This window comes from Spinacia oleracea, chromosome 2, assembly GCF_020520425.1.
Source record: "Spinacia oleracea cultivar Varoflay chromosome 2, BTI_SOV_V1, whole genome shotgun sequence".
NCBI lineage: Eukaryota > Viridiplantae > Streptophyta > Magnoliopsida > Caryophyllales > Amaranthaceae > Spinacia > Spinacia oleracea.
Window position 1 is genome coordinate 2016415 of NC_079488.1, and position 21501 is coordinate 2037915.

General features: G+C 36.1%; 1 protein-coding gene across 1 annotated transcript; it reads right to left on the bottom strand.

Annotated features, from left to right (window-relative positions):
* Positions 1-605: 605 nt before the first annotated feature.
* LOC110777481 (protein TRANSPARENT TESTA 9) lies at positions 606-20154 on the bottom strand. The gene is made up of 21 exons (XM_021982088.2): positions 19748-20154; positions 18100-18151; positions 17940-18016; positions 16570-16703; positions 16374-16470; positions 16184-16241; positions 14571-14679; positions 14343-14466; positions 14077-14254; positions 13526-13830; positions 11967-12055; positions 11535-11605; positions 10307-10417; positions 6193-6252; positions 3425-3562; positions 2671-2776; positions 2523-2585; positions 2375-2430; positions 1948-2107; positions 1671-1837; positions 606-1250 (listed from the first exon to the last, which is right to left on the bottom strand). Exons 1-21 carry the CDS (start codon positions 19801-19803, stop codon positions 921-923), a joined length of 2541 nt encoding a protein of 846 aa, XP_021837780.2. The 5' UTR covers positions 19804-20154; the 3' UTR covers positions 606-920.
* Between the last annotated feature and the right edge of the window lie 1347 nt (positions 20155-21501).

The window sequence follows — 21501 nt, forward strand, 5'->3', positions numbered from 1 at the left end:
TCATGTTATTTTTGCAAAAAAAATCTAACTAAATGTGAAGTTTTTAATGTAATAACCCGGTACATCTCCCGGGCCCAAAAACTAGTTCATAATGAAAAGGAAAATGAGAATAGATGAGTGAGGATTGGAGGGGAAGAGAGGAGGAAAATTAATGTTCCTTCCTTTCAATTGGAAAATGTTTTTTACACTTGAGAGAGTTATTAGAAGAACATTTATTTTACACCTCTTGCCATAACAAACAACGAAAAATGATTAAAAGGAGGAAATCATTTTCCGAAAAAACGTTTTGTATCAAACCAAACACTCTCTAGCTATGTGTTGGCGGCTCAACCAAATAAGTTCGAGTGTGCATTATTATGTTGGAGTGAACACTAAGAGGTTTGCGAGATGGTGCAAGCACATTCTATGATGGAAGACAAAGACCCTGTTCTTTTGGACTTAATTACAGTTTAGCTCAACTCTTTCCATACATCAATTGCAAATATTTGGTTGTTAGCATTAATACTTCAATTTATGAGCAGTTTCTTCCTATAAATGGTTGCTGCCATTTGTGGAGAAATTGTTCAAGTCTTCATAGAAAATTGAGCTTGACAGGAACCCAGAAATACAGCAAAGCGATGACTATACATTTTCTTCACCTCAATATACAATAGGGTTTACAGGTTAATAGAGCAAGTGTTTTACAATGAAAATCTCCATGTCGACATATCTCAACGAAGAATTTCCACAACTTTGGGAGACGGGGCAGGCAACCCAGCTAGTGTACAAAGAATGGTATATAAATGATTGAAACTAATCTACATTATGAACCTAAAGATTACCTAAATCAACATGTACAAAAGGATGGCTTTGCTACAAAACATAAGGAAGCCATCCATAATTTCAGTCTACCGCGATTAGATGGACTAATAATAAGCAACTCACAAACAATTGGGTGGATTAATAATATTTGGAGTTTCTGGAAGTGAAGAGGAGGAAGAATCTGGTAAAGCAGTTAAATTGTCAGGTTCAAATAGTGGTTTTAACTGCCTCTCAACTTCTTGACTTAAAAGATCAAACTCTTCATGTATCATGGATACAGCAGATTTGCAAGATTCTTCGTCCCTAAATGCTAGGGTCCATCTTCCATCAACCAAAGTCCGTGCCTTTGCTGTTCCCAATGCAGCAGTTTTTGAAGGGTTCAGTGACTGAAATGTTGGTGGACGGATCCTCAGGTGTAGCCATCTCGGGTGTTTTTCATCAACTCGGGGCTGCAGCAAAGAAGAACCAATATTTAGGGTTAATAAGACAAGGAAAATGTCAATTTGTGATGGTAGGGAGGAAGCTAAATGCCTAAGTCATGAGAAATACTTCCTCTGTTTCAAAAAAATTGCAACACTTTGACTAGTACGTTTGCCAAGATACAACTTTGACCATAATTATCTCTAATCTCTAATTACCTTTTTCTAAAAAATCTTTAAATTTAATATTATGAAAGCTAGAATGAAATCAATTCTAACGACATTTTACTTCATAACATCTGCTTTTAATAAATTAGTGAAAATATATGGTCAAAGTTGGTGTATGAATAGTGGCAAAACAAAAAGAGTTGCAATTGTTATGAAACAGATGAAGTAAAACTTCCAAAGGTAATTGTTGTCAAAAAGGCATTAATTAAGTTAAACACATACATTACAGGCAGCTAAAGGTGCAACAACACGAACAATTCCAACATTTTGTCGCAAGGGGAGTTCTTCCACGAGCACAATCCAACCAGATGTCCCCATTGATACAGCTTGAAACCAAACATAACGTTCTTTACCTCTTTCAAATGCAATTCTACAAGGAATGGCATCAACTGCGTGTAATAGAAAGGAGAACTTTGTTATTCTTTCATGAGCTATGAATTTGAAAGACATTCTAAGCAGCCACTTGTTCATAAAAAAAATAGCAAGACAAAAAACTGACCGAGTTTTAACTCAACGCCTTGCTTTGGACCAACAGTGTTGAGTCCCATGGCCCTGCCACGAGAGTTTTCAGGAATGTCGATTGGGGAAAAGACTGGTGCATAATCAGGCAATGGTATTCCTCTTGAGAAAATTTGAAGTTGATAAAGAAGTACAAATGCCTGCGTTCGGAGGGAATATCATAATATTAGATTTAAACTCTCTTCATCCCCCATGTGGAAGTGTGAAACTTGTGACTTTTTTTTCCCTAGTTTGGATTTCCAGCAAGAGTTAAGCATGTCGAATTGACTATTTCAGTGGGACGATAAACTGTTATAAACAGTCTGCATGACAGCTTAACCAAGTTATGGTGCTGATAAGAACACAAAAAAAGGAACACATGCACATGTAAACAAACACCAAGGTGTACAACATATATTTCATCTTACCTTTACCACCTCATACATTCTCTCTCCAGCTGCCAAAGATTCACTCGAGATGACACCTGCAAAAGATGAGTATGAGAGTCACCTTTCCGATTAAAGACATATATTACATGTATGACAAAGACATATAATTCATAAATCAAACTTCAACCTCCAGAAGAAGACGGCAAGAGCATGCATCTCAACTCATTCCTGGGGGATGATGACTCCGTTACTACAAGAGCGTGAAATCAGAGCGCAAGACCACAAAAACCCATTTTAATGTAAGCTCAAGCAAATGTCAACATCAAGTTAGATACCTTTCTTGCACTTCCTCCACTCGTCACAAAGAACCGAGATGAGTAAATCAGCCCACATTCCTTTAGCCTCCAAGAGGATATTACTACAGCATCTAACGAAGGATTCCTGCCCTTGCAACATCGACATTGTCAGTAGAAGTCATCTATACAATCTTTAATTTGCAGGATAGGAAGCTTAAGCTTAGTAGAGTTAGATTGTCCACCAGTACCAATTCTCTTTATTTAAAGTTCTAGAGGTATGGGCATAAATGGTAATATAAATCAATAAAGCAAAATTTTTTGACAGTGACAATGAATCACATGGATATTCAAGCAGGACATACTACATAATACCACATACAAACTCGTTATTCTCACAGACACATATGATGTGACACTTGAGTTCTTGCAATCTGAAACATACTCCTTTCACCGCACATAATACATTAAGGCTCGGGAAAAGAGATGATGGGTAATATTATACTGAGGAAACAGAAAAAGGTAGATTTAATTAGAGGCACTACGTAATTTTTAACCGAGAGGGAAAAGAAATACATAACAGATGTGATGGGGGATAGTGGGTAATTTTATACTGAGGAGCGCGAAAAAGTAGGAGTAAGGACCCAGTACATCAGAAGGAAATAGATAAATAATTTTGAGCCATCCTAAATGGGAAAATGGGTAAAGTATTATGAGACAAAGAGAGTATATAATTTTAAGTAGGAGTTTGCGGCAGTGACAAAAATATTATTTCTTAGTAGGAGAGAGTTCTTACTCTGAGTAGTTTAAGATGCTGCCTATTGAACTCTGCTTCACTATAAGGGAGCAACTGCCGCAAGAGGCAACCACCATCCCACAAGGTTCCGGCAGAGATATCTGATCGGCAGAAAAGGTTAACCAATGCATCAAGCACCTGAAACAAAAAAAAACGTTAAACGTAAAGCACCTTCCTATACGACGGTGACATTAGGCGAAAGCTGTATGGGCAGGCAATCAAAGGCCCAAAATAGCCAGAGAGTAGTTATTTCAAAGTTATGAAAACTCATGCAATAGATTGTAAACAGTATCCTCCACAGATATTTTCTCATATTTACAAAGAGATAAATGATGGTAGAAAGATGACAGTCAGAGGACGAGTTGTCCAAAAGTATAGTGAAATAGTGAATAGACACCTAACCCAAAACCGATTTTTTTTTAACGCAGGACCACTCTCCATTTATGACTAATCGTAACCTTTATTTTCTGATTTCCTATTCTTATTTGTCTCCCAAGATTAAACCTGTGATAAGGGTCTAAATTATTCAGGTGTTTAAAATTCAGCTCCATCTTTTAGTTCAGAAAGGCCATACAGATGATCTACCATCTCTTCCTGCCAGCACGATCTACTAGCAATGCAAATCGTCAACTTTTTCATAAGCCCAAATCCAGCAATTTATCATAGAGTAATTGGACACCTTGGTAACTCATTGCTTGGTTCTAAAACATAGGAGAGTTAAAGGTTCTCCAAGAGCAGGACATCATCATATGTTAAATTCTTACCCAGAAGACTGTCTGAATTTTGTATAACATAGTGTATATATCTGATCTAGCCACTTCCTTTTGAACAATATTGTTTCCACAGCTACATAACCAATCTTGGTCACATGCTGCTCTCCACTAGCCTTTCCCCAATCTCCACCATTCTACATTTCTACAATTGTGGAGTTTAAACGGCACTGCGAAAGTAGGGTTATGGTTGGCAGGAGAGAGGGGTCGTGGTGGTAGGGCCGGCGGTGGTCGGGCGAGAAAGAGAAGGGAAAGGAGGTAGGCTGGTGGTTGGCAGTGTGCAGTGGAGACGAGAGGAGGTCGGAGGAATGAATAGGCGCAAGGTTAGGGTCGGCCGTAGAGGCGAGGCAACGCCCGCGGGCGGCGCATTCAAGTGGTGGTGGCCAGAGAAAAATAAGCGAGAAGGAAGGAGAGGAGATAGGGAGGAGGTAGGATGGCTGGGCAGTGGTGGTTGGTCGGTGCCAGGACAGGCGGTGTGGACCGCGTAGTGCTGGTGATGGCAGGAAGGAAACAAGCAAGCTTCCATTGAAGAAAAAGAAAGAGGGAGAGAATAGAAAGAAAAAAAAATTATTGTAAAATTAGTTCATGCATCATGAACAAGCACACCGCTGTCAACTGCCACCTCGCCCACTACCAACCAAGCACAAAAACCTTATATTCTGAATAAGAATAGAGAATCTGTTGCCTTGGCAGTCTTAAATTTGAAGAAAGCCCTACTATGGAGATCTCCCATCCAATTCAAATTTGACTTGGTCTTAATCAACTCAATAAATCTTCCTAATCTTTTCTTTTGAGCAGAGTTCCAAGTTTTCCTCTAACCCATTTCCTCAATCATAGAAAAATCTCCATTATAGAGTAGGCCAAAACAAATCGGTTTCCTCAATCTGATCTGAAGCGAGCAGAGAAGGGCCCACTAATTTAATGGAATGCCACCGAAGGTAACAACAGAACATCAAGAAGGGGATGTTAGAGAGGACAAGAGGCGACATTTTAACATAGAGGAGAGAAGAGAATTCCCCACATATGTTTCTTCTCTAACCAAGGAAGCGGGTTATAATGAATGGGTCATATATATCCCATATTCATGGTCTATTATTTTCTCCTCTAAACTCTAATTTCATTAGATGATTAATGCTTGAGATTTACTATAATGCAATGGGCATCACTGAAAAGGTGGTTTCTAAAGTCTTAGAACGATGTGTGGATACTTGCTTTACCGCAACATCCATTGTAATTCCCTCTTAAGTTCATGATGCGCAATATACTTTTTGAATTTTATAATAAAAGAGGATTATTATCATATTTCATATTGTAAAACCTCCTAATTCTTGATTTGTTAACAATATAAGACTGGGAAGGAAGTCAAATGTCGAAATATAACTAGAGCCAACGGAGTTATATAGAAATTCATTTTGTTTTCAAATACTAAGCTAGGTTGTGTCATGACACGAGACTTGGAACCCAAATGTGCAACAAGTACTGCAACCCGTTCGGCATCATCGCCGATTTTCAGTTTTTGGTTTTATGAATTTCAAAGCCATGTAATTTAGGGGGAATCATGAACTTAAACTTAGTCATACCCTTAACAATTATCTCGATTTTAAAAATTGACAACAGAAAAAGGAAAGTACTGTTTGTGGTTTCCATATTTATTTTAGTTTTCTCAAATTGGAAACAAAAAACATTAACAGGGCTTAAATTTTCCTATGGTTAAGGGTTTATAAGACACGCATATGCATCACCTGTGAAGTACATTATATCTCTCTCTTCTCTCTAAAAAGTTTGAGAAGCAAAATACACCTGTAAATGCTGAACTTGTTAGAGCTATCACAGTTATACCAGTACATCAGTACCACCCCTTGCACATTAATATCCCAATTTAACAACAGTACTGTTCATATATGCTTGATTTGTTCATGAGTTATACCATTTTGATCAAAGAATTTCAACGTAGATCTAAATCTTAAACTTCAATAGATTGAATCGAATCCATCATACCTGAGACCTGCACGAGCGCGGGCTTGATCTTGGTTCAAAGGAAGAGGAAACTCCATAATCCTACATATATATGAAGATACAAGAAAGAAAGAGAGCAAACGTTGTTTAGAGGAAAAGTATATGCAATTATATTCATAAATACAGCAAAATAAAATATTGACACACGGGATGATACTAAAAGTGTAGTCTAAGGCATCAAAATCGGATTTGCTATTGCACGGATTTGCAAAACTATTGAATTGGTAAGTAGTAAAGATTACCTTTGGACAGCCAAACAATTTCCGTCGTTAATACCTAATGGCATTCTAAGCAAATCATAGCTGAGATGATGATTTTAATTTCTCATCTATAACAACTCTTGAACCATATTCATAATCATCACCATCACTAATGAGGCATGTGCCTAAACAAGGTTAGGAAGACATGCAATACAGAGAGTTTGTTCCTTCAGACTCTTCATACGAATGCATCCAATACTTCCAGAAATTTCCCAGAAAATAAGAAGCACAGGAAACTTATTAAGCAATTGTAAGGCTGTCCATTCTAACCTAAAGCTTAAACATCATCGCTGATGTCCCTTTCAGCATCACTGGTAAACGACATAAAACCACTCTTGAATCTTCATCCAACAACATCAAGGCTCCTCTAAATGTTATTCAAAGTCGAGGCTATAGTGATACACCAAGGTCAAAGACTATGGGAAGGATTGAACATGAAACCAAGGAATTTCATTCTTTTGTAAGAAAAAATAGTTATTTAAAACTCAGATAGGGTAATACTGAAGGAGGACAGGATGTACTGAAAGACAAACTCTAAGATAACTTACAGATTAGCCTAATTCCTTTGTATGATTGAATCTCCCCTATAGAATAATTCGGGAGAGCCACAGCCGCCTTAGCCCATTAAGAAGCTAACAAAGTCACTTTATCTCATTGCAAACCACGTGGGGAAGCAACATCCTTAAATATTCTACCATTCCTTTCCAGACAAACACGCATGTCATGAAAGAAATTTTTTCTCCTTTGCCCTACCGAAACCCACAAAACGAATCTGTAACTACTCCTGAATGTTTGAAGAGCACACCCAAGTCCCCTCTTTATACACTGCAATGAGTCTTTTCCAAAGATAGCAAGCCTATTCACAGTGAAGGAAAACATGTGAGCATGACTCACTGTTACCTCGACAGAGCAAGCATATATTTACATTTCTGGAGCATATTATTCGTGTTGATCCTTCCCAAAGCTAGCATCACCTTAAGAGGAACATTTGCTTTCCAGATGAACTTTGCTAGTAAAAAAGTAGGATTTAGGGGGTCGATTCAAAGTTTCAAACGATGAAGGACTTGCAAGAAAAAGAACCTTGTTGAAACCAAGAAGCTTCTTAAGATAATACTTCCTCTATTCTGTTTCAGTTGACACACTTCACTTTGGCACAAGAATTAAGGTGGTGAGAAAGAGAAATGTAAAAGACAATAATGCCTCTTACTTAACCACCGCTACAAACTTTCTATTCTTCTTTTTACAAACTTACAACAATCAGCCTACTGCCATTGGATCCCCTGAATCTTCTGACGACGGTTCTTTCCCCAAACCCTCAACCATGAATTCTCCTCAAATTCTGAATTCCTTAGCCAAGAATCAAGAAATTGGATACTGACTAAGATGACTAAGTTTAATTTGAAGTATAATCGGTTATTGGTGTATGGTCTTCTACATTTGCTGCACATCCTACCTCTACCAACAAAGCAATTCTCCGTAACTCTGATGACTTTTACAACTCACAACGATCTTTTCACAAACTCAAAACAATCTTTTGATGCTGGCCTGCTGCTGTTATTTGATGTGAATTCTTTTGTTGTCAATTTCAAGGTAAAATTCTCAAACTTCACCAATTTTGAGTCAATGGGGAGAGTGAGGGGTGTTTACGGTAGTGGTGGTAGTGGAAGATGGAGTGGGGACTGGGGAAGATGATGATGGAAGAGCAAGGGCCGGATTTAGTATGGGGGACGGAGGAGAGGGGTAAGGTTGACATTTTTAACATAATAAAACATACCCAAAATAGAAACATGTCATCTAAAAAAGAAATTTCCCAAAAAGGAATTCACGTCAACTAAAATAGAACAGAGGAAGTCATTGTGTATTTTGTTGCAACAGTATGTCCATGGGTTCAAGGTTGAGCTTTAATGGCTACTGATATTACTCAACCATAATGTCTACAGTATCCTATCACCTATGTCACAACATTTCCAGAAGTCAACAAAAAATTGGAGATATTTTACAGGTTTAATACACTTGAAATGTCCAACAATTAACTGACCTGAACACTTGGAGCCAATCAAACTTAATCTTGGATATCCAAGCTTAGAACTAAGACCTCCAAAATTATATACTATGGGCTTTGCAGAGCACACAATGGTGTTAATAAAGGCATTGTTTGGCCAAGCTTCTGGAAAACAACTTATGTTTCCTACAAGTAGTTTTCCAGAAACAGTTTCTAAAGATATACTTTTGAGAAACAGAAATGTTTGGCTATAATAACTAAGAAGTATTTCTCGGAAACAAAAACAATTTTATGTGTTTGGCCCATTCTATAAAATAATGGCTTTTACCCCATTATTATTAATCTAAAAATATATTTTTTGGCACCTTTTTAGAAAAATAAAGATGAAATGCTCACCATTTGTTCTTCAACATCAACGCATCAGGTAAACCTTCATAATAGAAATTTTATCTTTTTTTTTTTCTTACTAATTATTCTTAACTGAAAAGCAATGAGATCTACAAATTTCAACAAATATCTCTTCATTTACAAGGTAATTAGTAGATAAACAAAGAATCATTGAACACCAACAAAAAATAGCAAACCAAAAGCACAAACCCCAAAATAAAGCTCCTCAAAATCTATAGTCAAAGCAAACCAAACACAATAATTATCATTAGATTATTCAAGACAAATTACACCCGCAAAAACTTATTAGAAAAACCTTAAATTGATTATTGTTCTCTCAAAGCACGAAAGAGTTTAATTTTGCATCATATAATTGCAGCAAAAAAAAATTAAAGAAAGAGGAAAGAAGAATGAAACTATGCCAATAGTTCGGACAAGTGATTGGTACTGTATTAATTTGTGACAGAAAATGTTGGGCAAGACGAAAGGTGCTGGGAGATGAAGAGATCTGACTTCTAAGAAGATGATAGGAAGCCATGAGGGTCTGTGTAGTGAGGAGAGAGAATGAAGGAGGGACCTTCTAATAAGGAGCAGCGTTTCAGATGGGACACGAAAGGAATAACTAAAAAGGGTAAGGGCAATTAGGTCAAAAAAGGTTTCATGTAATTGGGGAAAATAGCTCCCGAGAACCACTTTGGAGAAGCTCCAAATTGGTGTTTCTCCTTCTCTTCCTCTCTAGAAACAGTTTGGGGCTTCTTGAAAAATTATTTCTCCTCTGTAGGAATCCCCTGTTTGGTCCAAAAAGTGTTTCTTGAAAAATTATTGCTTGGCCAAACACTACCAAAGCTTCACTTAAAAGATGTTCTTGAAAAAAAGATGGAAAAGGTTGTATTGCTGAAGTGAAGAAGATGGTCTTGTTATCTTGGTGGAGAAAAGGTGGTGCCGTGGTGCACTTGGAAAGAAAGAAACCAACAATTTTTTAAGAGTATAGCTTCCCCTCTTAAGATTTCAAATTCTTTTTAGGAGGCCTATAACTGGAGTAAAGTATTGGCCTCTGAGCCACAATTAAAGTTTCTTAAATTTTTCAATTCAAAGAAAAACACTTCTTGACTTTTGTAGATAAATTGCTTTGTCATAACTTGAGGGCATGAGCTTTTTCGTAATAAGTCCTCCATTTGCATATAGCCGACACCCCCTCTTTCTGATATACTTCTCGATAAAACAATAACAAAGCTACACTTGGAAGTAAAAACATTGCAGTGCCCATATTCTCAAGTATTTGGATCTAATTATCATTTCTGAGGGACATTGCTTGTACTCTGAACAATAGCTTACTAAGCACATCTGCCCCCCCCCCCCCCCCCACCCCCCTCTTGTGATTTTTCGGATATAAAACATCACAAAGTAAATTGGAACAAAGAGAGGAAAACAGTGGAACATTATGCACCTTGATTTTTTCTAAGTAGCTATCAAGTTCACTAATAAAACCGCTTCTTGTTGAGTAGCTCCCTGAAGAGAAAAGTTGTTCTTCACCTGAGCTCTCGCCGACCAGAGCTTGCTGCAAGCACAAGAAAGTCATTATCATTTTTAAGGTCAACACAAAACGGTGGATGGTATCTGAAGCAATCAAATTTATCTTTTCATTCTCTTGTTGGAAAGGAGAGTGCTTAGAGCTTAGACTGAGTATTAATTCCCATTAACAAGAATTACAGACTAGTATCACTCTTTGTTTTTTCATGTTAAAATATGTAAGTCATCAGATATTTTGTGAGAAGGAATGACACTACATTTTTCGACACCAATACACTGCTCGCGTGCTATCATAGTGTTATACACCCTTGAGGAAGAGAATCATAATTCCTAATTGATCAAATAAGTTTGTTAAAGTATTAAAGGTGTTTGGTTATGAGGGTTATGAAGAAAAAGAGCTTTTTAGGTGAACTAAAGGTTTGACCATTCCAAAAAGCTAATGTGAGTGTAAGATTGGAAAAGGTTTGGAAGAGAGCTTTGGGATGAAAAGCTCAATACATAATCTTTTTCAATTAGAGGTTTGAAGAAGTGGGTGTAGCTAATATTGAATAAAATTAGGACCCTTATGAACCTACATCCCTTTTCTTTTCTTTTTGATAAGCAAGTAAGCATATTCCAATTCAAATTTAATGTACACCTAAAGCTAACTGTGGTAGGGGAAAACCTCCTAGGAAGGAGTGAAGGACCCACCCCCACCAACCACAGCAGCTGAATAGTAAAAATCACTAAACAGTCCTTTCCAAGGCCAAAACATTAAATAAAATACTTCAATATTTACAGACTCTCAAACCAGCCCCTATCTAACTGCCCGACTTTTTTTCTTATAAAGAACCACCAGGTGTCCAAGTGCTATTATTTAATAACTTAAACTTCATACCCGAGGACAAATCCTGAGACTAGTAAGCACCCATTATCCTGAGACTACTAAGCATCCACATCTTCCAAACAGATCATTTAATAACAAAACGAATTCAACAAACATGTAGAAGGCTTTGCGATTCACAACCACCATCCAATTTCCCATTAATCATTAATAACATGCCTAACCCCTTGTAACCAAAAAACCCTTTGCAAAATGAGAATGCATAAGATAACATCAAAGATGACTAACAAAAGTATTTTCCAATTACATAGAGCATACATACCAGTAAGAGCTTCTTATGTTGTTTCCGTTTAGGAAGAATCCCAAATGCATCTAGCATTGACTCCTCCAATTCTAGAATAAAAGAAACCTTTAGTAAGGAAAATAGCAAGAGAAATACTCCCTCTGTCCCACAGAATTTGTTAAGCTTCATAGCTAGAAAAAATAAATAAGAGGAAAATCATTTAATGCATTACCACAGGTAATTTTCTTTTTCAAGTATATTACACAGGGTGTTTTGTCTTTGTTGATTGATTATCTTGGTAAGGGGATGATGGGACATCGGCCTCAATCAAATGTTAGATGCACAATTCAAACCTTCATTTGTATTTTTCTAAAACAATATTCACAGTATTTTCAGATGGCTATTATAAGTAACTTCGACAAACTTTATGGGACAGTGTAGCATCCAAGCAGCCTAACATCACAAGTTTACCTTTGGTTTGCAACAATGTAGCAAGTACACTTAGTGATCCCAAAACTTGCACATCGTCGCCTACGTTAAGATAAGAAAGTATAGTCTCCCTGCATAACACAATTTCCAAAATGGAAATCATTAATTTCAATCTAAATTCCATGTTGATGTAAGTAATTGGATTAAAAAAATTCATTTTCGGTCCACTTTTTCTAGCCAACGCAGAACGATGGAAGACCAGTGGGGTTAAGCAACAGCTATCCACTAATGAAGTAAAATGAATAACAGTAATTTCAGATTTCTAAAGACTTTGCTAGTGGTCATTGTAATCGAAACATGTACAAAGAATGAAACTACCCACATATGCTGATGATTTTTTGTTGACATCATATAAAAGGAAAATCCAGCTCCTATTAACAAAGGGAAATGAAAATGGAAGGGTATGATCCATGCACATTGAAATATCAAAAACTCTTGTGTGCCCCCGATCTACGGTATTTTACTGTACATCCAAATATAAAAGTGAACCAGACCAAAGATATAAGTGACCTTATTCGGGGACTAAAGTTACCTTACTCAAGGATAAATGTGACCCTAACCATTAAGGATAAATGTGACCCTAACCATTGAAAAAATGTGACCCTAACAATAAACAATGAAGTGCGCTGATCAAGAGTGGTATGCTTGTTACAAGTTATAACTATGACCAATACAACACCAACAATGAAAATATACACCAATACAAAAGTGTAATATAGGTAGTAGGCTACGTGGAGTTTGACCTCACACCATGCACAATATTATACTTTGCTAATAGCCTTAAAAATAAGGTAACTTATAATTACAATAAAGAAAACTTGTAACATCAATAAGGGTAACCCAGAACAGGTACGGATAACCTTCCTCTTTTAGGCCGCCACACAATATATTATCGTAGATCGGCCTTTCTGAAAAGTTTGTGTTGAAATATATGTTCAATCATAGAATAGGAAGTTCTTCTATTGGACTAAATTTAAATTTTATACTTTATAGTTCACAGCTTTTTGCCATCTTTAAACAAACGCAATAAAAAAATAAGAAAAATATATTTATTTCTTTTATTTTACAGTTTCCATTGTATACATCATATATTAACACTTACAATAATATTGATTCTTAGCAGCCCTCTTTATTTTATCCCAAAAATTCTAATCATGTCATGACAATGTTACAATGTTAAGGACAAAATGAACTCATGAATAGAAGCATAAAATAAGTATTTAACGCACCTTACATGAAAATAACAAGAAATAGTTAAGCTGAACTTGGATGGGGAAATGGTGGAGCACACACTAGTGGTGCTATGGTCTCTATACTCCAGGACATACTACAAAACCCACCAATGGCTCCAAACAACAATGACAAATGGGAAAACGACGGGCACAGAGTAAATGGCTAAAGTGCTAAACACCAGAAGGGAAATTCATGTATCTGACTTTATCTATCATATTATTGTAAAATTTTCTTTATCCCACAAAGCCACGACGAGAGAAAAAGAAAAAGCTATATGGATAATATGATAACTAGGGCTCAGATTTTACCTGAGAGACCGACTTAGATCACCCCAATTATCTTGCAAGCTCACATCTTCAGGAATGGCAAGTTTCAAGTTACTATCATCCTCTTCCATATATCCATTACTGCTTTGAGTACTTTCTTCAGACAGTGAATGTTGACTTTTGTAAGAGGTTGCTTTGCCATTCACTTCAGCTTCTTGAAGTGATACGAAGGCGCCTTGTGGACAAAAGAAGGCAGCAACAATGGTATTTGCCAAATCTTTGATTTTGACTATTCTCAATATGCAACAAAGTAGATACAATGAAGTGACAGCTCCGATTCCTGAACCCTGGATGCAAAAGCTACAGAAAGTCGGTAAAACAAGTTTCTTTACAAGATAAATACTGGTTATCATTACCGCAGTTATAAACCCCCCAAGTCTCTTCTTCCAATTTTCCTTTCAAGAAAATGCTGAAAGTTCGAGTAACTACACTATGTTAAAAAAAATTGCAGTTTAACTGCAACATCAAGGAAAGAGCAGCAAGGAATAAGGATAAATGTAAGACAAACAGACAGAACTAAGTTCCAAACTTACAGCCTCAGTCAGAGAAGGCAGCAACAGTGGCAATATCAAAAGCCGCAACAAGTTGTTTGTTAACAATCTGTCAACATCCGGAATTCCTGCTGAGATAACATCACTAAAATAATACAGGTTGTCCTCAATTTCATCCGCGAAGGCAATGATTCTAGATGAAATTTCTTTAGAAGTTTCCCTGTTGTCAAATGAAGAAAAAAGATATGCTAAGTGAATAACAGCTTGGAATCAGGTAATTCTACTGACGTTGCAGAATGAAAACTTACCGTGAAGCTTGAATAACCAAATCATTCAAAGTGTGGCACTGCTTCTTGAAAAAAGTAACCTGGTCTGTGAAGTAATTCGCAAGTGTGCCGCTGGCGACGTATCTATTTACACTCTCATCCCCAACTACAAACCGCGAAATAAATTAGGAACTCATAATGGAAAGAAAACAAAGCATAAAGCACTAATTTAAGAAAGAGTGGATCGTAAGAAATCGAAACATCACTGACCGTGGTAAACATTAAGAGTTAATGCCCGTATAGCAATACGAATCATACTCTCTTCATGGAAAGCAAATCGAATTGCTTCAACGTATAATGGAAACGATACTACCTCATCCTAGTTCAGGAAACAAAAAGAGGAATCAATAAAAACAAATTGAGAAAATGGAAGATCTTCAGTAGACATTTGATAGACACTGCACACGCAAATTTATGACCATACTTCACCGCATAACGGAACTTGCGTCAATGAAGTTGCTTTGTTAAAACTTCTAAGAAGACCTCAAATAGAGAACAATCAGGCCTTTCACAATATTAACTACTCTCTTCCTTCTTAGAGATTGTCAAATTTTGGTTCCTGGAAAAGTATGCCCATTTGCAATAAAAATTCACAGATTCATAGGTCAATGGGAAGTAATAAATTAGTGCAAAACAACACACATACGGATGTTCTATGCCCCCTCTCCTATTTGACCAATATCAGGAATAGAAACAATAAAACATTCTTGCACAACATTCTTTTGAATGTTGAATGCAAAGGTACAGTATTCATAAGAACATATAAACAAATTCTGGAAATGCTAGCAGTGTTTAAAAAAGCGCGCTTAAAGCTCGCTTAAGCGCTGAAGCTCGAAGCTCTAGGGCAAAGGGCTTAATTAGGTCTGAGCGAAGCGTTTGTGAAAAAGCGCACCGAAGCGCACTTAAGTGCATGAAGCGCAAAAAGCGTATGAAGCGCGCTTTTTTGAGCTTCGTTGAAATTCTTCTTTTTTAAAAAAATTTCACGTTAAAAGCTTCTTTTTTATATGTTGTTATTGTCTATTGGACCACATCCTATTAATCCTTAACAGTAGAAAGTGGGCCAAGAGTCCAAAAGAATAGAAAAAAAGATGACATATCCTTTGAAAATAGCATAGTATATTTGTTTCCTAGTGGATATTACATGATAAACACTATGTTATATGCTTTATTTTGTTAAAACAAGGAGCAATAGGGAAGAAATCTGATGTTTATGTGTTTTGTGGTTATTTTAGTAAGATATATATCCATAATGATAAAGAAACCTTGAATTCTTAAAAAGTGCGCTCACTTCGATGAAGCTCGCGCTTTACGCTTAAGCTCTAGGACTCATATCGCCTCACATGGACAACGACCTGCTTAATTTTGAAGAAAATCAGAAACATCCTCCCCGTTAAAAATGCAAGTTATTAGTCTTGAACATGGGAATATGAAGCGCAAAGAACATTTATGAGCAGCATTAACCATTTTTCTAATGATCGCTTAGTGCATCCTACCTGAGCAGACTGGTAAACCAAAATTAAACCAAGTTATTATTTAAATTATAACCCAGCCCAAAACCGACATTTTCGGTTATGTTACCCTAAATTTTTGGTTCCGTCACCCTGGACTTTCAGTTTGGGTTGCGGTTTTGGTTTTCCGGATTATTTACAGAGCCTTACTTGTCATATTGTCATTATTAAGAACAAATGACAGCAAGATATTATGGTTGTCCATCATCACTAGCAATTGTATTTTTGCAAAAGCCAGAAGAATCATCCACGTCTGACCCTGATAGTATGATAGTAAATAGTTCCAAGAAACCAACAGGGTAGTTCCAAGCTTACATTTTGTGTCTTCACAAGCAACGATATTGTGCCCTTGTTCAGATGCCCGCTTATAGCTCTGCATACACAAATCCCAATGCAACTCATTAGTTCCCTTTGCAAACATTTTGATACAGATACAACATGCATCAAATCAGAATCAACATCAATACGATTAACAAATGGAGTATAACATTAGAAGAGAACATACCTTAGGAAGGATATATAATATGATAAAAGCTCCTCATTTTGAAAGTCAAAGGAATAACTTATGAGATAGTTAATGTGCTCATTGCTGAAGAGATAATCTATAAAATGTCAAATCAAGCTACTGTCAGTTTACATAAAGCAAACGAAAATAAAAAATGAGAATAAGGGCTAACTTCCTCCTTCTTGAGACAACTCACATATTGCATGCTCATTTTTCAAGTTTTGAATCATGATGCTCATTGTCTGAAGTAATTGGAGTGAAACAGTGATAGTTCTACTGATCTTCAGAATACGTACAAACTCTCCCAACACTTGTTTCTCCATAAAACAACTGCACATAAAGCAAACATGATAAAATAATTAGAAGCTTAAACTGATAATAAAGCCTTTTGCAAGAATTGCCTTGGTTACAGCCTTACAGGTCATTTCAATCAGCCATATCCATTGTTTTGGTTTCCCAAAAGCCGTCTATTATTTGCTGATAAAATGGGACAATATATAGCCTACTTCACTAGTTAAATCCAGAGAGTTTCAAACTCCACATTCGCCCTTTTCTCTCCGGCATTGAAAAACATTATAAGATGGTTTTAGTGGCCAGCTCGAATTATAGAAGCCCGAATTATTCCTTCTACTCCTCTTGTTGGGGCCAGCTCGGTCATAAAAACCGATCAAGGCGTACCAATAGATTCCAAACAGAAAACATATACGGGCATACAGAAACAAGGATTGAGTACAAAAATCTGCTGTTTCTATTAATAATAGTCTGTAGAAAAATGATGTAGCGACTTGCATCTGGTACTTTGAATTTTTAGAAAGAAATCTTTTCTTCCCCATCTTAAAATGGTTTCATAAGACAATTTGCTGCTGAGTAAAAAAAAATTAAAGGAATGTTATAGGTCTCTATTAGGTTACAATAAAAAGTTAAAAATGGATGCCCATAAGACGGGTATTAAGGTTGATCTACTTGGAAAATATTTTCTACGGCTTGTTGATGTGCATGTAAGATATTTGAAACTTCAATACAAATTATTCTTGTGCATTGGGGTTTGGGGTTTGGTAATCTAGTGTGTTTGAACAGATTAGTACTTCAACGGAACAGTTTAAGTCAATATCAGCATTTATTTTCCAGAAGGAAACTTTGAACTCTAGATTTTAACTGAAACATAACTTCAAGTTCAGTCAAGGAATATTAACCCGTTGGGGCTGGAGAATAAGCAGATCCTGAATGCAGCCCTCATCCCTACTTCTCCAAAACATTATAATGAAGCTAGCCAACATTTGGGCCTGAGACCAAAAGCAAATACAGGGCCCCTCGTGACATCAGTCCAGCTTACGCGCTGTTAAGCGATATAGACCCATATTCCTCTCAGCTAACTTGAGGATCTACTGATTTCAAAATCCTCTAATTAAAAGACTAGCACTTTCTATCTTCACCATCATTGCCGCATACACACAGGCACGCACAAAGATGCTAATTGCCAACGGGGAAAAAAAAAATTAAAAAAATAAATAAAGAAGAAGCTTTAAGCAAATAGTTCATGGAATACTTCTAAACTAATGCGCTTACTCGAAGAAGGTTGAGTCATGCTGATCTCCATATGTTACCAACTCAGCAATTGATCTCAGTGCCTCAATAACAAAATCCTTCATGGAAAAGATATGATATTCATTAACATAGCACAAAAGTTAGCAACAGAAGAGTGAATAGAATTTAAGATTCAACTGACCTTGTTAACTTCATTGACAATTTGAATCTTTTGCAGCTGATCAGTCAGATATCTGCAATAAAAGAAAAAAAAATCAGAAGGCCAACATCAATGGAACCCTAGATTATACTTGCTTGATTAAGTTGGAAACTTGTGCTCACAACACCTAAAGATTAACCAAGTCCCTTTCTAGATACAAGCGAAACAGAAAATTCAATAAAATAGACATTAATACTGTGTTCGGAACTTAACTTTAATGAGAATAAAACTAAGTAAAAGTGCTGTATGAATTCCTCAATTTTCCCATGTTTGTTTATTGGGAGAAAATAGTGGAAAAGTAAATGTCTGTAAATATGTGGAGATCCTTATAGTTATAAATGAGCCTTTGGTTTTCCATAGTTTTTCCTTCAAAATCAATGGAAAAACTGTGGAAAATCTAATATTCTCTTATTAACTTCAATAGTTTTCCTCATTAAACTGACCAAACAATGGAAAAATAGGAAAAAGACTTTACTTTTTAATAGTTTTACTCATTAAACAATCAAACAAGTGAAAATTATATGGTTGCAGCTAACGTCTTAGTTTTTAGACTTCCTTATTGGTGCAATGTCACATGTATTCGTCTAAACGTAAAGATGGACGGTAAATGTACAGAGGTCATATAGGCATATCCACATATAGCTAACAAGCATATATAAACCTATTTGATAAGGTATGCAATGTATCTAATGTTAACTAGGTTTTTGCAGACAAGGTGATCTCACTCTTAGAACCATAAGTCCATAACTAATTATGCATAAGGGCCCTTGAGGTATAACCACTCTCCCCCTATCACTCAATTTAAGTAAAGAAATCTTTTAAACTACCAAAACTTCACCTTCTTCATATGCAACTTATTTTAGAAGTTACAAAAAAAATATGGAAACGTATATGAGAGGATCAGAATAGCACCATGTGCTCTTGCGGTTTATACATCAGAGATTCAACCAAGTTATTACATTTTATGAATTTCATCTCTCCACACGTAATTGTTTGCCAATCAGGATAAAAATAATTGATAAAGTTAAAATACCCACAAATGCCTAATCCTTTCTTCTCTTCCCTTACGCCTCCCCTTAGCCATACAGAACACATAAAAGCATACATGGAATCAAATTTCTTGGTCAAAATTACTTCATCCATTCAAAAGTAGATATCACATTGTCTTAACCCTTCATAATTATGCGTATGATGATATGACAAAACCCCTTACAATAGGTGTGCCGATTAATCCTATCACCATCACTTAATTTTTTGTGTGTTATGGAATTCAATGATTCACCACCAGTGTTTTAGGAAATATGACAATCCTTTTACGAACATCCTAAAATAACATATGTAACTAATAATTCCAGACCGGTAGTAGCCAGGACTAACTAACAAGTGGGTTATATCGATGATCACCAACGTCACTTTAAAGGGGAGAAATTTCGCAGTTCCCTATTACTGATGAACTAACTAAGTCAAATAGGCATGATTGGAAAACTGAAAACAAACACTTGAAACTAAACTAAATCCCCAATACACAGTATACTACAAATTCAAACCCAGCTAACAAAAAGTTGCAAATTAATCAAAGAATACGACACTAACTGCAACATTATACAATCAAAATAAAGTAAGAACAAACCTAAGTTCGTCCAAGGAGAATCGATTTCTGGATCTCCAAAAGGAAAACCACATCATTAAACAATCAAACCTTCAAAATTAACATTCTCGGCGATCATAAACTCGGAAAAAGTTGGCAAATTGAACCAGAAATAATTCAGGCGAGCCGAATTATTTCCACCATTCAACAAATAAGAACAATCACAGTGTGTGATTGTGATATTGCTTGATGAATGTGAATTAGAAGACGTGATTTGAGAGGAATTACGAATTAGGGTTTGAAATTGAAGAATTTGGGGATTTCGGAGGAGAGAGAAAGAGGGGAAGAGGGTGATGCCGACGATCGGTGGTGGGGGAAAAAGCGTCAGATTGTGTCGCCGGTAAGAAAGAAGCACGAAGGAGTGATATTTAATTATTTTTGTTGTCGACAAATTTTTATTATTTGTCTTTTTGTTTGGTGTCAATTCTAAGTTTTGATGAGATAGGATTTTTTTTAATTATTATATTATTTGTAGGACTTGCTAGAGTGTTAGTAATTCAAATTCAACTAGAACTTAAACATGTTTCTTAATTACGGAGTAATTGAACTAGTGTTTGGGCTCGTTCGACGAATGGGCTGGTTATATGTGGTCGGGTAATGAAATTTAGAAATTATGTTGTTCTTAAGTAGGTGTTGTAGAAGGTAATTAAACCAAATGACAATAATTAAAACTTTAACATATGAAGTCTTGTCTTTCTAATCATTACATTTTTCTGCTCATGTTCATCTACCCTGAAAAAATAGATCCACTTTAAATCACTTATTACCACCAATAACATATCATTTGTACAAAGACCAAACAAATTTGCAACTGTTACAATTTACGATTATACTCATGTTATCCAATTAATGGAAAGACTTAACAAAGTCTAACTATTGAACTATACTGACAAAACTTTTCTTATACGAGAACTAAAACTAATTGTAAGTTCCCCTAACAACAAAAATATACAAATTAAACCTACCTAAAAGTCTCAAAATATCGATGACAATTTACCAACCTTTAATCATTTGCATGGAAACCATACATTATAAGATTATCATTCTCTGCAAAATGAATTGCAACTAATTAAGCAAGAAAAGTAAACAACACACTTCCAATGTGTTTAAGAAAAATCAAGAATAACGTGCTTAGAGAGAGATAGGGGGGGGGGGGGGGAGGTGGTATTACATCTTGAATTGCATGCATGAAAATAAACAATAGAAATGTTGAGTTAAAGCACCCTATGTGTAACACCCCGACAATTCCCATTTTCTAAAATAACCCTTTTTAAATATAACTGTAGGGAATTATCAAAGTATTATCGCCCGTGTGAAAACGTACGGCTTATTCAGAATTTTGCAGCGGAAAACATAAAACTAACTTTTAGGTTCATAAATAATCTTATTACATATTAGGTCCAAAACCAATTAACTGAAATAAGGAAATACGAATAGTACGACAAATTTCAAATTTAAGTCAACAAACCAAATCACTTAATAAAGAAAATATAACTACAAGCTCTCTAATCCCGATCCCAATGATGCATCATCTTCAAACCTGTATATGGGCAACGCTTATTGATCCTTAGAGACTGCTCACCAGAGATTGGTCATCACAGGATCAATAAGGCATAGCCATGATCAACACACACAAACAAAGCACGTAATCAGCAAAGCTGAGTACTACATACTAAAACAATAATAATCCCAATATGATACTATTAACGAACAACCCTAACATGATACTAGTGAAC

Excerpts from the sequence above, each read along its gene's own strand:
- LOC110777481 (XM_021982088.2), bottom strand. The coding sequence starts at position 19,803 with ATGATGTGGTTTTCCTTTTGGAGATCCAGAAATCGATTCTCCTTGGAC. Across the intron at positions 12,056-13,525 it reads GATCTAAGTCGGTCTCTCAG|GGAGACTATACTTTCTTATC; the intron begins GTAAAATCTGAG and ends TGTGTTATGCAG. Across the intron at positions 10,418-11,534 it reads AACATAAGAAGCTCTTACTG|CAAGCTCTGGTCGGCGAGAG; the intron begins GTATGTATGCTC and ends TTGTGCTTGCAG.